Source organism: Hyperolius riggenbachi, chromosome 4 (genome assembly GCF_040937935.1).
Source record: "Hyperolius riggenbachi isolate aHypRig1 chromosome 4, aHypRig1.pri, whole genome shotgun sequence".
Lineage (NCBI taxonomy): Eukaryota > Metazoa > Chordata > Amphibia > Anura > Hyperoliidae > Hyperolius > Hyperolius riggenbachi.
This window is the reverse complement of record NC_090649.1, coordinates 333,978,103-333,996,447: the sequence shown is the minus strand read 5'-3', so window position 1 is coordinate 333,996,447 and position 18,345 is coordinate 333,978,103. Positions and strand designations below refer to the sequence as shown.

General features: G+C 44.5%; 1 protein-coding gene across 2 annotated transcripts in view; it reads left to right on the top strand.

Moving 5' to 3' along the window:
• TRIM67 (tripartite motif containing 67) overlaps positions 1 to 17,978 on the top strand; it is a 140,629-nt gene extending 122,651 nt beyond the window's left edge. For both annotated transcript variants that reach the window (XM_068231846.1, XM_068231844.1), the window contains exon 10: positions 13,904 to 17,978. In XM_068231846.1, coding sequence (XP_068087947.1) covers positions 13,904 to 13,966 — 63 coding nt within the window. In that variant the 3' untranslated portion in view covers positions 13,967 to 17,978. The remainder of the gene's footprint in view (positions 1 to 13,903) is intronic.
• Positions 17,979 to 18,345: the final 367 nt, after the last annotated feature.

Here is an 18,345-nt window from a genome sequence, read left to right as displayed (position 1 = left end):
CCCCAATATGCACAATCCTTATCAGATATGACCCCAATATGCACAATCCTTATCAGATATGACCCCAATATGCACAATCCTTATCAGATATGACCCCAATATGCACAACCCTTATCAGATATGGCCCCAATATGCACAATCGTTATCAGATATGACCCCAATATGCACAATCGTTATCAGATATGACCCCAATATGCACAATAATTATCAGATATGACCCCAATATGCACAATCGTTATCAGATATGACCCCAATATGCACAATCCTTATCAGATATGACCCCAATATGCACAATCCTTATCAGATATGACCCCAATATGCACAATCGTTATCAGATATGACCCCAATATGCACAATCGTTATCAGATATGACCCCAATATGCAAAATCGTTATCAGATATGACCCCAATATGCACAATCGTTATCAGATATGACCCCAATATGCACAACCCTTATCAGATATGACCCCAATATGCACAATCGTTATCAGATATGACCCCAATATGCACAATCGTTATCAGATATGACCCCAATATGCACAATCGTTATCAGATATGACCCCAATATGCACAATGCACAGCAGATCTGACCCCAATATGCACAATCCTTATCAGATATGACCCCAATATGTACAATCCTCAGCAGATCTGACCCCAATATGCACAATGCACAGCAGATCTGACCACAATCAGCAGCACCACCTGAAAAAGAAAAGAAAAACCCATTTACTCACCTAGTCAGAAGACCTCCTGTTCCGACCTCCTCCTCTCCCGACCTCATTGTGGCGCGCAGCTCCCACGATCCTTTTCCTCCACGTGACTTCCTGCCTGCAGCACCTGGCGAGCAGGGCTATGGGAAAATGGCCGCCTGAAGCCATGCACTGCAGACTCCAAGTCTGCAGAGCAGGGCTTCAGGCGGCCATCTTACCGTAGCCCTGCCTGCTGCTCCGGGCTGCCTGCCGCTGTGAACTGACTCGGCGTCTTTTAGACGCCTGAAGTCAGTTCACGCCAGGGGGTGCTTTGGGGGTGCTTGGACAATTCTAGGGGGTGCTCAAGCACCCCCAAGCACCCCCCTGGCGCCGCCACTGCAGGTATAGAATTTGCCATAACTACTTACTGTGGCAATGCATTCCACATCTTAATCACTCTTACTGTAAAGAACCCTTTCCTAAATAAATGGCTAAAACATTTTTCCTCCATGCGCAGATCATGTCCTCTAGTCCTTTGAGAAGGCCTAGGGCCAAAAAGCTCATCCACCAGGCTTTTATATTACCCTCTGACGTATTTATACATGTTAATTAGATCCCCTCTAAGGTGTCTTTTCTCTAGACTAAATAAACCCAGTTTATCTAACCTTTCTTGGTAATTGAGACCTTCCATCCCACGTATCAATTTTGTTGCTCGTCTCTGCACCTGCTCTAAAAGTGCAATATCTTTTCTGTAATGTGGTGCCCAGAACTGAATTCCATATTCCAGATGTAGCCTTACTAGAGAGTTAAACGGGGGCAATATTATGCTAGCATCTCAAGTTTTTACTTCCCTTTTAATGCATCCCAAAATTTTGTTCGCTTTAGCTGCAGCGGCTTGGCATTGAGTACGATTATTTAACTTGTTGTCGATGAGTACTCCTAAGTCCTTCTCCAAGTTTGATATCCCCAACTGTATCCCATTATTTTGTATGGTGCTAGACCATTGGTATGACCAAAATGCATGACTTTACATTTTTCAACATTGAATTTCATTTGCCATTTATGTGCCCATATAGCCATCCTATCCAGATCCTGTTGCAGTATGTCCCTATCTTCCTGTGAGTTGATGATTCTGCACAATTTTGTGTCATCTGCAAAAATAGCAACATTGCTTACTACTGCATCTACTAGGTCGTTAATAAATAAAATGAAGAGCACTGGACCCAGTACAGACCCCTGTGGGACCCCACTGCTTACAGTCACCCATTTTGAGTATGATCCATTGACTACAACTTTTTGTTTTCTATCCATTAGCCAGTTCCCTATCCATGCACACAGACTCTCTTCCCCAGTCATTGCATCCTCAACTTTTGCACCAGACTTTTGTGTGGAACAGTGTCGAAGGCATTTGCAAAGTCCAAGTATATTACATTTACAGCATTCCCAATATCCACATTAGCGTTCACTACCTCATAAAAGCTGAGCATGTTAGTCAAACAGGACCTGTCTTTAGTAAACCCATGTTGATGCTGAGAAATAAGATTATTTTCTACTATGAAGTCATGTATAGTATCTCTTAGTAACCCTTCAAATAGTTTGTATACAACTGATGTTAAGCTTACAGGTATATAATTTCCTGGATCTGTTTCTTTGCCCTTCTTAAATAATGGGAAAACGTGAGCTGTACGCCAATCCACTGGGACTCTGCCATTTCTGAGATAAAAATATTAAATCATATATAAACAAACCTCAATAAGTATTTTGTTTTAGTTAAAAGCATCAAGGACTGTTTAAAGGACACCCAAGGTTAAATAAACGGATAAGATAAACAATTTATGGAGAAGTAGGAGGCGCCCTTGTAGTAGGTTATATTTTTGGGTTGCATAAATTTGTATTAAAAGGATATTGCCTACCTTATATAAAGGAGACTTCTGCTTTTGTAAAGGATATAAATATTTTTTTGTTGGTAAGCACTTCAGACAACGCAAATTGACGGAATTGATCTAATCTCCACTTGCCAAGTGTCCAGAGAGGGAGGAACTGCAAACTTCCACTTGTTTTTGGCAGGCTGAAGTTCACCTGAAGTCTGCTGGCCATCAGAGCCTTTCCACCAGCTGTGCTAACTAGTGCATCCTCTGTGTGTCTTCAACTCCAAGTCCACAGCCTCATCTGGGTTTACTAGTCTCAGGAAGCAGAGGAACTAGCATATCCCCCTTCACATTATCAATCCCACCTCCGGAAATTTGGGAGGCCAGCCCGGTGAGTGCGGGCACAAAGGGGGGTGTCCAGACACTGGTGCTGGTTACAGGTGCTCTTTTAACTTATACAGCTGGATTAGAGTGGTGACGGTTTCCGCTGTCTAACCAAACTTTGAATCGCAGTATTACGCTATATGTTTTTACTCTTTCCTTGCATGTGGATGTGATTGTCCGGCGAAACGAGAACAAAGGATAGTCCATTGCTTCAAACGGCTGGATCCGTGGAGCATACCTGTTGGTGGAACTGTGAGACTGTTTTGATCTCTTTTTTGCCTTGAGACAAGTGTGCGCGTTGTTATTTTTATATTCATCTTATGTCTACACATTGACATTGCTATACGCGAACCACGGAGTGCTGATTTCCTAAAGCGCATATTTATATATTTTATTCAATACTTCAGACAACGCGTTTCACGTCTCAAACCGCTTCTTCGGGTCAATCAGGGTGCTATAATCAGACAAGCAGAGCCTGGGCGCCAAAAGGTTTGACCTGCGAAAAAAGGCGTTGTCTGAAGTGCTTACTAACAATAAAATATTTATATCCTGTAACGATTGGTGTCAGCAAAACAGATTTTCTGATTATTGGTGATCTGCAGTATCACCAATAATACAGATGCTATACTATACCTGATTATGTGGTGATCTGCAGAATCGCCAATAATGCTAGTATAGCCAGACACAGGACAACCAATGTGAGATAGTGTTTGGTGCAACAGTAATGAAGAAGAGGAGATCTCCCGAGGAGCGGGTGACTCAGACAGTACTGCAGCCAATGATCACCTGAGGAGCAGGTGATTCAGACTGTACAGCGGCCAGTGGACACCTGAGGAGCAGGGACCACTGACTGTACTGCAAGGATGATCACCTGAGGAGCAGGCGATCAAGACTATACTGCAGCCAGTGGACACCTGAGGAGCAGGGACCACTGACTGTGCTGCAAAGGATGATCACCTGAGGAGCAGGCGATTAAGACTATACTGCAGCTAGCGGACACCTGAGGAGCAGGTGTTACAGACAGTGCTGCAGCTTGAGCTTCACTTGAGGAGTAGGTGAAGGCTACTACAGATCCCTCACCAGTGACTAGGCCCACTGGTGAGGACAGGAAGGTCAGACAAGCAGAGTAGGCAACATACGGACAGATAAAGTACAAAGACAGAAGGCTGATTCAGTGTTAAGTTCAGGCAGAGTCGGCAACAGGAATCAGATGGGCAGAGGTACAGAATCAACAAGCAGGAGAATAGTCAAAGGAAGCAGAAGGTCATAACAGATAATACAATGCTATTAGTACTTTAAGCTATCAACAGAATCTGACTAAGTGTGGATCCCCAGCTCCAGCTGGTTCTAGCACACTTTGGGATCTGACTAGGGTCTGAGCGCTAACACGTTAGCATTCGCAACAGCAGACACGGAGCAACTGACAGACTAGTATTATATATACAGAGATGCCCCGCAGCGCCGACCCCATCACTCAGCCAATCCAAAGTACCGTTGGAGTCAGCTGACTTGGCAGATCAGCTGACTCCCCTTCTATTCGTATAAAGGTCCTGTCGCCTGGCGCGCGCGCGTGTAGCCCTCAACCTATGTGCAATAGAAGGACCAGGCAGAGCAGCAGCATGTAACTGCGTGGCAGAGGCCGCCGGCTGATACGCGGAGATAGCCGCCATGCCGCTTGCCTCTGCGGCGGTATCTCCGCTATCTATTACAGTACCCCCCACCCCTGAGGAGTGGACCCCGGACACTTCCTACCTGGCTTCTCAGGGTGTAACTCATGAAACTCTTTCTATAAATACTCAGCATGCATGCGACAATCCGGCACCCAAGTTCTCTCCTCCAGACCATAACCCTTCCAATGGACCAGATATTGTACAGAATTCTGTACCAATCGAGAATCCAATATCTTCTCGATTTCATACTCAGGTTGGGGGGGGGAGAGAGGAATCCATGTGCACCGCAGGCTTCAACAGAGAAACATGGAATGATCTCACACCTCTCATGCTGGCTGGGAGCTCAATCGCATATGTGACATCATTAATCTTTCTGGACACAGGGTATGGGCCTACGAATCTGGGTCCTAACTTAGGTGACGGTTGTTTTAACGCCAAATGCCAAGTAGATACTCACACCATGTCCCCTGGGGAAAACTTCCACTCTACAGACCGTCTTTTATCCGCCTGTTTCTTCTGAGTCTGGAAAGCCTTTCCCAAATTCCTCTTAACTAACACCCAAATCTCCTTTTATGCCCTTTGCCAATCCTCCAGGGTCGGGAACGGAGTAGATGCCACAGGTAATGGAGAAAACTTGGGAGATTTTCCCGATACCACCTGAAAAGGGGAAAATCCTGAAGAGGCACTCTTCAGGTTATTATGCGCAAATTCCGCGAATGGCAGGAACTTTACCCAATCTGACTGTGCATCTGCCACATAACACCTGAGGAATTGTTCAAGTGACTGGTAAACTCTTTCGGTCTGACCATTGGTCTGTGGGTGGTAGCCTGATGAAAACGAAAGGTCCATACCTAACTGATGGCAAAAGGCTCTCCAGAATTTCGACACAAACTGGACTCCCCTATCTGACACCACATTCTCCGGAATGCCATGCAGCCGGAAAACGTGCTGAATAAAGAGATCAGCTAACTCTTGAGCCGAGGGGAGTCCTTTCAGAGGGACGAAATGAGCCATCTTACTGAACCTATCAACTACCACCCAAATGACCGTCTTGCCCTCAGACCTGGGTAGTTCTCCTACAAAGTCCATAAACAAATGAGTCCAGGGTTCATTTGGCACTGGTAAGGGTTGTAATGTACCCACTGGTGCCTGGCGAGAGGGCTTACTCCTAGCGCAAACTGAGCACTCTCTCATAAACTCTTTACAATCAAGTGCCAGCGAAGGCCACCATACACATCCGGTCAATAGATCCTGAGTTCGGGCAGCCCCGGGATGCCCAGCATTCTTATGGGAATGGAATAATTGTAAGAGTTGTAGGCGAAAAGGAAGTGGTACGAACATAACCCCCTCTGGCTTCCCTTCTGGAATGTCCTGTTGGTAAGGCCCCAGAGTAGTCGTCCAGTCCTCCCAGGTTTCAGTAGCTGCCAGCACCACTTTTTGAGGTAGGATGGTCTCGGGGGTTGAAGGCTGAACTGTCTCTGGCTCGAAACACCTAGATAGAGCGTCTGCTTTGACGTTCTTACTACCTGGTGTATACGTTATGATAAATCTAAACCTTGAAAAGAATAGGGACCAGCGGGCCTGTCGGGGACTAAGTCTTTTGGCCCCTTCTATGTACTCCAAGTTTTTATGATCTGTATAGACTGTGATGGTATGTTCTGCCCCTTCCAGCCAATGGCGCCATTCTTCAAAGGCTAACTTAAAGAGGAACTCCAGTGAAAATAATGTAGTAAAAAAAGTGCTTCATTTTTTACCATAATTATGTATAAATGATTTAGTCAGTGTTTGCTCATTGTAAAATCTTTCCTCTCTCCGATTTACATTCTGACATTTATTACATGGTGACATTTTTACTGTGGGCAGGTTATGTAGCTGCTCCTAGCTGTTTTGGCTGTTAGAGACAGCTGTAAACAACCATTTCCTGTCTGTGAACATTGTTACATTGTGGCAGTTTTCCCAGAGTACCGCGGTCCTCAGAGCTTCTTGTGGGAGGGGTTTCAGCACAAAATCAGTCATACAGCGCCCCCTGATGGTCTGTTTGTGAAAATCATTATATTTCTCATGTAAAAGTGGGTATCAGCTACTGATTGGGATAAAGTTCAATTCTAGGTTGGAGTTTCTCTTTAATGGCCATGAGCTCTTGATTGCCAATATCGTAGTTCCTACTTAACGCAGGAAGAAGTGAAGGCAAGACTAAATAAATTAAAAATAGACAAGGCACCTGGCCCGGATGGCATGCATCCTCGGGTCCTAAGGGAATTAAGTTCAGTTATAGATAAACCCCTTTATCTTATCTTTTGTGACTCTCTTGCAACTGGCAGAGTCCCAGTGGATTGGCGTACAGCCCACGTTTTCCCATTATTTAAGAAGGGCAAAAAATCTGATCCAGGAAATTATAGACCTGTAAGTTTAACATCAGTTGTATGCAAACTATTTGAGGGGTTACTAAGAGATACTATACATGACTTCATAGTAGAAAATAATCTTATTTCTCAGCATCAACATGGGTTTACTAAAGACAGGTCCTGTTTGACTAACATGCTCAGCTTTTATGAGGTAGTGAATGCTAATATGGATATTGGGAATGCTGTAGATGTGATATACTTGGACTTTGCAAAGGCCTTCGACACTGTTCCCCACAAAAGTCTGGTGCAAAAGTTGAGGATGCAAGGACTGGGGAAGAGTCTGTGTTCATGGATAGGGAACTGGCTAATGGACAGAAAACAAAGAGTTGTGGTCAATGGATCATACTCAAAATGGGAGACTGTTAGCAGTGGGGTCCCACAGGGGTCTGTTCTGGGTCCAGTGCTCTTCAATTTATTTATTAATGACCTAGTAGATGCAGTAGTGAGCAATGTTGCTATTTTTGCAGATGATACAAAATTGTGCAGAATCATTAACTCTCAGGAAGATAGTGTCATATTGCAACAGGATCTGGATAGGATGGCTATATGGGCACATACATGGCAGATGAAATTCAATGTTGACAAATGTAAGGTCATGCATTTTGGACGTACTAATGGTCTAGCACCATACAAAATAAATGGGATACAGTTGGGGACATCAAACTTGGAGAAGGACTTAGGAGTACTCATTGACAACAAGTTAAATAATCGTACTCAATGCCAAGCAGCTGCAGCTAAAGCTAACAAAATTTTGGGATGCATTAAAAGGGAAATAAAAACTCGAGATGCTAGCATAATATTGCCCCTGTTTAACTCTCTAGTAAGGCCACATCTGGAATATGGAATTCAGTTCTGGGCACCACATTACAAAAAAGATATTGCAGTTTTAGAGCAGGTGCAGAGACGAGCAACAAAATTGATCCGTGGGATGGAAGGTCTCACTTATCGAGAAAGGTTAGATAAACTGGGTTTATTTAGTCTAGAGAAAAGACGCCTTAGAGGGGATCTAATTAACATGTATAAATACATCAGAGGGCAATATAATACCTTGGCGGATGAGCTTTTTGTCCCTAGGCCTTCTCAAAGGACTAGAGGACATGATCTGCGCATGGAGGAAAAATGTTTTAGCCATTTATTTAGGAAAGGGTTCTTTACAGTAAGAGTGATTAAGATGTGGAATGCATTGCCACAGGAAGTCGTTATGGCAAACTCTATACCTGCATTTAAAGGGGGCTTAGATGCTTTCCTTGCGTTGAAAGACATCCATGGCTACAATTACTAGGTAATGCCTAATGATGTTGATCCAGGGATTTTATCTGATTGCCATCTGGTGTCGGGAAGGAATTTTTCCCTTTAGGGGCTAATTGGACCATGCCTTGTAAGGGTTTTTTCGCCTTCCTCTGGTTCAACAGGGATATGTGAGGGAGCAGGCTGGTGTTGTACTTTATACTGGTTGAACTCGATGGACGTATGTCTTTTTTCAACCAAAATAACTATGTAACTATGTAACTATGTAACTATGTAGTTCCTCTCGGCAGGAGAGAACCTACGAGAAAAGAAGGCACATGGGTGTAGTTTGCCTTGCAGGCCGGAGCGCTGAGACAGTACAGCCCCAACCCCAATTTCTGATGCATCGACCTCAACAATGAAGGGGAAGGTGACATCCACATGTCTCAGAATGGGAGCAGAACAGAACAATTTTTTCAATGTGGCAAAGGCGGACTGTGCCTCTGCCGACCAGTGGTAAGTGTCAGCCCCCTTTCTTGTAAGATTGGTGAGGGGTGACACTACATAGGAGAACCCCTTGATGAATTTTCTGTAGTAATTGGCAAAGCCAAGAAATCTTTGGAGTGCCTTCAATCCTACAGGTTGGGGCCACTCCAAAACAGCAGAGACTTTCTCTGGATCCATGGAGAGACCAGAAGTGGAGATAATATATCCCAAAAAATGAACTTTAGTGACCTCGAAGAGGCACTTCTCTAGCTTTCCGTACAGCAAATTCTGTCTTCATTTTCTTAAAACAAACTTGACGTGCTTACGATGTTCTGTTAAATTAGGAGAGAAAATCAGTATGTGGTCTAGATATACTAGCACAAATTTTCCCAGCACCTCCCTGAAAACTTCATTGATTAACTCCTGGAAGACGGCAGGGACATTACACAACCCGAAGGGCATAACCAGATACTCGTAATGCCCGTCGGGCGTGTTGAACGCTGTCTTCCATTCGCGTCACCGTCCCTAATGCGTACCAGGTTGTATGCCCCTCGCAGGTCTAATTTGGAGAAGATACTGGCATTGGTCACCTGAGCAAACAAATCATCAATCAGAGGCAACGGATAACGATTTTTTACAGTGATCTTATTTTAACCTCGATAGTCAATACAAGGTCTAAGCCCACCGTCCTTTTTCTGTACAAAAAAGAACCCAGCCCCAGCTGGTGACCGGGAAGGACGGATGAAGCCCTTGGCCAAGTTTTCTTTAATGTATTCCTGCATTGCCAGTTTCTCGGGCCCTGACAGATTATAAAGATGACCTCTAGGGGGCATACAACCAGATCTTAATTCTATGAGACAATCGAAACTCCGGTGGGGCGGGAGTTTATCTGCAGACTTTGGACAGAACATGTCAGCGAATTCTGCGTACTGTACTGGCACCCCTTTGACCTGTACCTTGGTGGCGCAAACAGCAACTCTCTCCAAACAATGATGATGACAATGGGTTGACCAGCTCTGTAGCTGACCTGAAGCCCAGTCAATCTGAGGGGAGTGGAGTTGCAACCAGGGCATACCAAGAATAATTGTAGAGGTTGCCATTTGCAGGACAAAGAACTGTAATTTCTCTTTATGTAACACCCCTATATTACACAATAATAAGGGGGTCTGGGAAAGAGGCTGTCTACACTGTAACGGAGAGTCATCTACCGCTGTGACCAAAATCTGCCGGTCTAAAGGGAGTAAGGGAATCCCCAATTTTTTTACGAAGTCATAGTCTATAAAATTGGCTGCAGAGCCGGAGTCCACAAAGGCTTCTGTGGGTGTGGTCTGACCTTCCCAGGTAATGGAACAAGGAAGAAGCAAACGATTATTGTTTAGAGGTAAAGACTGCTCGCCTAGGGTATTACCTCTGACTACACCTAGGCGGCAGCGTTTCCCGACTTCTTAGGGCAATTCTGGACAATGTTACCCTCCTCAGCACAGTATAGACAGAGTCTTTCTGACCTTCTGCGATTCTTTTCCACTTGCGCCAACCTAGAGTGTCTGATTTGCATCGGCTCGTCCGGAGGTGACGAGGGTGGAGAGGAGGCGTAGGAGACAAATCTTACAGCATTTCTGCCACGGGTCTGTTTCTGATAGCGTAAGCGGCGATCTACCCGTACTGCCAAAGAAATTGCGTCGTCTATGGATTTGGGCTCAGGATGTCCTAACATCAAATCAGAGACTGCATCAGACAATCCTGACAGAAAACAGTCTAGCAATGCATATGTTCCCCATCTAGCTGACACAGCCCACTTCCTAAACTCCGCAGCATAAACCTCCACCGGATTACGACCCTGCCTGAGGGTCTTTAGTTTCCTTTCAGCAGTGGTTGCAATATCCGGATCATCATATATAATGGCCATGGCCTTAAAAAATTCCTGAACTGAGGATAACGCCTCATGCTCTAAATGAAGACTATATGCCCATGTTTGTGAATCTCCTGACAAGAGGGTCTTTATAAATCTTACCCTCTGGTGCTCTGTTCCTGACAAGTTAGGCCTCAACTCAAAATAAGATAGCACACGATTCCTAAAGTTCTGAAAGTCAGATCTATGCCCTGAAAACTTCTCGGGTACGGACATGCGAAGGTCCGTGGCTGGAGGGGATCGCACTGTATCAACAGCCGTTTGAAGTACCTGTACTGTCCCAGACAGTTGTGTGATCTGAGTCTGTTGGGTATTAATCACCCCGATGAGATTGTTCACCGAGGTGGTCAGGACTTCAACTTGGCTGCGCAGTGCGTCCATAATGTTTGGTCTGCTGTTCTGTAACGATTGGTGTCAGCAAAACAGATTTTCTGATTATTGGTGATCTGCAGTATCACCAATAATACAGATGCTATACCTGATTATGTGGTGATCTGCAGAATCACCAATAATGCTAGTATAGCCAGACACAGCACAACCAATGTGAGATAGTGTTTGGTGCAACAGTAATGAGGAAGAGGAGATCTCCTGAGGAGCGGGTGACTCAGACAGTACTGCAGCCAATGATTACCTGAGGAGCAGGTGATTCAGACTGTACAGCGGCCAGTGGACACCTGAGGAGCAGGGACCACTGACTGTGCTGCAAGGATGATCACCTGAGGAGTGGGCGATCAAGACTATACTGCAGCCAGTGGACACCTGAGGAGCAGGGACCACTGACTGTGCTGCAAAGGATGATCACCTGAGGAGCAGGCGATTAAGACTATACTACAGCTAGCGGACACCTGAGGAGCAGGTGTTACAGACAGTGCTGCAGCTGAGCTTCACCTGAGGAGTAGGTGAAGGCTACTACAGATCCCTCACCAGTGGCTAGGCCCACTGGTGAGGACAGGAAGGTCAGACAAGCAGAGTAGGCAACGTACGGAAAGATAAAGTACAAAGACAGAAGGCTGATTCAGTGTTAAGTTCAGGCAGAGTCGGCAACAGGAATCAGATGGGCAGAGGTACAGAATCAACAAGCAGGAGAATAGTCAAAGGAAGCAGAAGGTTATAACAGATAATACAATGCAATTAGTAATTTAAGCTATCAACATAATCTGGCTAAGTGTGGATCCCCAGCTCCAGCTGGTTCTAGCACACTTTGGGATCTGACTAGGGTCTGAGCGCTAACACGTTAGCATTCGCAACAGCAGACACGGAGCAACTGACAGACTAGTACTATATATACAGAGATGCCCCGCAGCGCCGCCCCCATCACTCAGCCAATCCAAAGTACCGTTGGAGTCAGCTGACTTGGCAGATCAGCTGACTCCCCTTCTATTCGTATAAAGGTCCTGTCGCCTGGCGCGCGTGCGCAGCCCTCAACCTATGTGCAATAGGAGGACCAGGCAGAGCAGCAGCATGTAACTGTGCGGCAGAGGACGCCGGCTGATACACGGAGATAGCCGCCATGCCGCTTGCCTCTGCGGCGGTATCTCCGCTATCTATTACATATCCTTTACAAAAGCAGAAGTCTCCTTCCTTTTAACCTCCTTGGCGGTATGGACGAGCTCAGCTCGTCCATGTACGCCAAGGAGGATTGCTCAGCCCCTGGAGGGTCTTTTTACTTACTTTTCTTTTCAGAACATGTAGCTAGCACTTTGCTAGCTACATGTTCTGTCCAATCGCCGCTGCGATGCGCCGCTAAAGGGGCTGTCGCCCCCCCCCCCCCCGAAACGCCTAGCGCAGTCTGGTGAATCACCGCCAGGCTGCGCAATGGGAAGGATCGGAGCTCCCCATGATGTCATGACGTCGATGATGTCATGTCTGATCATCACCATGGCGACGGGAGAAGCGACGATAGGAAGTCACGCTTCTCGCGGGATCTCGGACGCATAAGTATGGCCGGCGGGGATTGGGAGAGTGGATGCGGACGCGGACGGCATGGCGTACTGCTGTAGCTAGCAATACGCTAGCTACAGCAAAGGAAAAAAAAATTAACAAAAACGGTAATGTGTACTTATGTACGCATTACTCAGAATGCCAGGGAGGTTAATACAAATTTATGCAACCCAAAAATATAACCTACTACAAGGGCGCTTCCTACTTCTCCATATCTTGTTACATCACCCCACTACGTGTGGTCTTCACGACATCCTTTAAGTCAGTGGTCCTCAAACTAGGGCCCGTGGGACGAATGTGGCCCCCTGAAGCTTTTTTACCGACCCCCCACACACAAAATGTATTATAGATGCGGTCAGCTCCATCTTTAAATAATGGTTTTCTACATATAGAATGAAGCCAGAAAGCAGTAATTTCGCTGGTTTCCAATAAAATTCCAAGTCAGGTGACACTGCTGTCCAATTGGACTGCAGGTTGTCACCTGGGTATGCTTCACTGCCGGGACCGCAAAGACTTCTACATCATTTTATGTATACTCCGGCCCCCCAGCAGTCTGAAGTATGTTGACCCGGCCCGCGACCCAAAACGTTTGGGGACCCCTGCTTTAAGTGAAGGATTTTTAAAGGAGCAGCAACCTATCCCTGAAAAGACAGAGTGGGGACGTTATTTCCCCAAATGCCTAATGGAGCAACCCATACCTGTGAGTAGTATATACTCTTGCGTCTGGCTATTTATCTTATGATAATACACCAAAAGGGCTCCCGGTGTCCCTGTTTGTTCTTTTTCTTTGCTACCATAGTTACCAAGATAAACAATTGCATCTATCCTCCTTCCTCTAGAAATGATTTTTTTTAGATATCCCACAGTTGTATTTTATATTTAAATATACTTTTTAAGTTTTTACTGTTTCATTGTTTCTGCTCAATGACACCTTCATTGAAGTATGTCAAAGCTCAAATCTATGAACCATTAACACTTTTTATCTCTTCCTGCTCTGAGAAGGCATTTTCTGCTAGGAAAGTGTTTTAGGACTGTAATTACTTATCCCTGAGGGTTACATTGTGACTGTCTGTCTGACCCAGTCCTGAGTCAGACAGGAACTGTACATACACATGTCTATCTCATCATGTCACATTGTCACCTGGGGTATCTTTTAAAAACCAATTTGCCAAACAATTATGGAGTACTCCTAGCAAATATATAGATGCAAAGAGTACTTGACCTAAACAGGCCTTACTAAAGGTATACATGTTAAAATAATGTTGAGAAACACTTGGCTAGGTCACCTGTGTCTAGATCATTTTGTTTTATGTTTGTTTCTACAGGTAACTCTCCACACAGGACTAGAGGTGCCATCAATCTTCAGACAAAACAAGCCACCAAATTAGAGGAAATCTCTGATCATTGCTGCAGAATTTCACATTTTCTGTTCATAAGAGGACGATTTAAAGGATGGTTTAGAATCCTAAAGTCAGCATTTAAAATACTACGTAGAAAGCTACACTACTCTTAGCTTTCATATACTATTTTCTTACAGGTTTTCTCCTTGTTATGCTAAAATGCTGACGCTAAATAAGCGTAGCTTGCAAATAACCATGTATGAATTATACCTAAACTGTAAGCAAAAAACATATCAGTGACAGACATATTTTACATACGGTATGTGAAAAATATACACTACAAAACAATAATGCTACACAAAAAGCAGGTGGTAAGGCAAGAAACTACCACTAATCTCTTTTATATTGTTTATTCAGTAGCTTTTTATTTTGTTTACTTTTGTTATTACTAACATTTTGTATGCATTATACAGATTATGGCAAATAGAATTGTTGTTCTGGTTCCTGGCAAATCAAGCCACATTTTGCCCGATACCATGGGGCATTTGCCTGGTTCTCTGTGTTATTGCTAAGTCTGTTAGTTATTTAAAAAATGTATAGGAGGTAAATTTGTTAGCAAGAGTAGTAAGTGATTAAATGTTGTCTTTAGAGGCTGTGGAATTATAATGAAATGCAGCCTTTGGTGCTAAACTGTCTATATGTGGAAATACATGTACTAATGTTTTTCTTTTGCCTGAAGGACATGAGATGATTCCAGGACATGGAGGAGATGTGCCATCTTACAGGCATCCTTAAATACAGGGTGACTTACTTCATGTGTAAGTCTATACAGGGTTATTGCAACCTTTCCAAGATGGGTTTTTAGAGGTGAAAGGGATGTGTTGATGTAATGAATGACTTCATATTTACCCCCCAAGTGCTAAAAGTACAAGATATGTAAATATAGACAGTATCTGATATTCTGCAGCTCATTCTAAATGTAATACACAACACATCATGCATATAGTTATATCTGAAATGTTACATTGTTATACTTCATATACAGGCAAACAGCTTACACCTTCCAGCTGTCATTTAACCTCCCAGATTAGTAATTCCTTGTATAGGTGAATAGGGAACTATGTCAATACAAACGCAGTGTTTGTATTTAATCCAGCTGCCCTACATAAATACCTTCTGGAGAAGCCAGTCATGTGACTGGATCCATTCATGAAAATTGCAGCTGCAAGGAAAGTGGGTGTTCCCCAACCCAGGTGGTAAGCACTCACTCACCTCCTCTATATAATGTTAAGAGATCAGATTTTTGTGGCAAGCACTGGAGTAACAGCAGATTCTTATTATGATGATATATGCTGATTCTGTCTGATTCTGCTGTACAAAACATGGCCTGGGTCAGGTGATCTGTGCTGACATGGAAAGACTGGCTTGTGTCCATCCCTGGCTTCCTAATGTGAGTTATGTAACAGAGGAAGTAGTCTGGACAGCTTTCAATCCAGTACAATTGTGCTGTCAGCTCTACAGAAAATAGAACTATACAGAAAATAGAAATATTTTAAGTAATTTTAATACATTTATTACAAAAAATGATAGACATGCAATGCATAACACATCATGCATTTTTAATTAATGTAAATTCACAATTATTTACATACGCATAATGAACGGCTGAACTAGGACTTTAACTTACAGATTAATTAACACATATGTTGTGCATTGAGCCAGCCAGTTTGGAATGCAGATGATTCTTGCCACAAATCGCAGCCAGTAACCTGACCTGCCTCCTGAGTCCTGGACACATGCAAGTGCAGGCAAGTAAGGATGCTAACTGGACTGTGCAGACCAAACAGAGCTGAATCATGTTTATGCTAAATCCTTCTCCAAGAATCTCAAAGTATAAATCCTGGTGCAAAAAGTTCCTGATTTATTGAGTGGAAGGCAGGCGGAATCATATCACCCAGGCAGTAGTTTGGCTGTAATGCAATCCCACACTCCCAAAAGCAGTCTGCGCACTAGAAGGTGACTGGCGACTGGCTCCATTGAAATAGATAGATGTGTACATGCACATTTCCCTATATAGGTATCGTACTGTCTTGACTGGCATTTATTAAAGCACTACGTGTGCACGGTTGCACAGGGTCAAAAGAATAGAGCATTAAGAAATCTCAGTAGGAAATATGTGAAAACGCTGAGGCTCCCATTTAATTGCCCCACTACCACAGGGGACCCCGGGGCTATGAGAGTCCACTACTCCTCCCTGCCACTTTGCAGAGTAAGCACAGTGAGCAGACCATGTTTATCTTCTCCATAGCTGTATGGGGTCTCCTCGTGTTCCTTGCAGCCAGCCTCAAGTTCTTTGCTGCCATCCTCTAGCTTTGGATGCATGTTGTGATCAGGAGCTGGAGGATGGCAGCATAGAGTGAATGGCTGCAGGGAGGGAGAGTAGACCCGACTGATGCAGCAGGTAAAAATTGCACTGCATGTTTGGCTGGCCACACGTGTGTGTGTGGGGGAGATTGTTGTTTTGGGGTGATGGAGATGAGGGGAACGTGTGCCCAGCAACGTGGGGGATTAAGGCCCCATGAAAATTTTGCTTGGGATCCCGGAGGCAGGCAAGCAAGTGAGGAGGATTACGGGACAGTTTCCTGGAATAAAGACAGAAGGATTACATTGAACTTTTAATACAACCACAAAAAACTGTGTTTATTTCATTTTAATGTGTTTTTTTTAATAGTATCTATATTTTTTTTTACTATTTAATCCATTATGGTAAATAAATTAGGGGTAATAAATTATGGCAGCAAGGTAGCATAGCAGTTAGCCAATACTCTGCTTGATTGTAGCTGAGCAGTGAAGAGATAGAACAGGTACAGATACATTGTACTGTACTGGCCTCTGCTCATGAGAGTGGTGCTATAGAATGAATAGCAACATAGAAGACCAGACACTAATGTGTGAATGGGCTCATAAAAAGCAGGGGCTGTTTCAACATATGCATTCTTCAGTGGTTCCATGTTACTTTCCACCCAACCTGGATAATAGAATAAGGGGTTAATAAACTTTGGGAGGGGGGTATTTTTTTTTTTTATAAATACTTAATCTGCAGTAAATTGCCCCCAGTCACAGTAAACCACCAAATATATTAAAACATTTTCTTAAAAACATCAATGTGCTTGTGCTTACATTTCAGTCAATTTCAATAATTGTAATTTGCGGCATACTCACGTTTTATATATGCAGTTCAACTCTCAAAAGCAGTTACTGAAGCCATTTATCAGATTATGCACCATTCTCCATAGCCAAATCATGGAATTAGGGCAGTGTAGCTAAAGCGGTTAAGATATATTCCACATGAATGGATAAGCAATGAAACATATTGTTGGTTATTCACAAATATATAGGACCTTCACTAAGCGCTAAAAGAAATATAGCACTGTAGAGAAGTCAGTCAGTCAGTCAGTCACTCAGTCAGGGAAGGAGATGGTTATAGTCCCAGGAATAAGAAGATTTATTTATATTAGATAGATTTATAATCTATTGTTAGTGCAATACATACATCTGTATATGCTATGAAAATGAAATCACTGCAGTCATCAGCTGTAGCATAAAGCTCTATAGTAATGGTTTGAAACCACAGGGTGAATTCCTGCAGTGATGTTGCAGGTCACACACCTCTTTAAAATGAGTGAATCTGCAATATGAATTTTTACTTAACCCTCCTGGCGGTCTAAAAAATTCCGCCAGGAGGCAGCGCAGCAGTTTTTTTTTTTTCTTAAATCATTTAGCGAGCCCAGGGCTCGTCGGGACGTCATTGGGAGTCCCGATCCACCCCTCAGCGCTGCCTGGCACTAATTGGCCATGTTGCGCACGGGGTCTGGAGGGGTGGGGACCGCCCGGCACGACGGACAGCGGCGATCGAGCTTGGGGCGGCAGCGATCGGTGTGCTGACGCAGCTAGCAAAGTGCTAGCTGCGTGCAGCAAAAAAAAAATTAAACAAATCGGCCGAGCAGGGCCAGAGAAAACCTCCTGCGCGGCTTACCACCAAGGAGGTTAAAGGAGTTATCAGGAGAAAATAAAGAAAATAAGTGCTACTTACCCGGGGCTCCAGCTCCAAGCTCCCAGCCTGTCCCTCGCCGCAGCTCTCCCCGCAGCCGGTCGCCGCAGCTCCGTCCCGGTCCCCAGCGATGACGTCAGACCGACCTGGAGGTCGGCCTGTACTGCGCCTGCACGAGCGGCGCTGTCAGTCATCGCCACGTGGGTTGGCTCCGGCCCTCCAGGTCGGCCTGACGGTATCCCCGGGGACCGGGACGGAGCTGCGGTGAACGGCTGACTGCAGAGCTGCGGCGAGGGACATGCTGGGAGCTTGGGGCTGGAGGAAGCCCCGGATAAGTAACACTTATTTTCTTTATTTTCTCCTGATAACTCCTTTA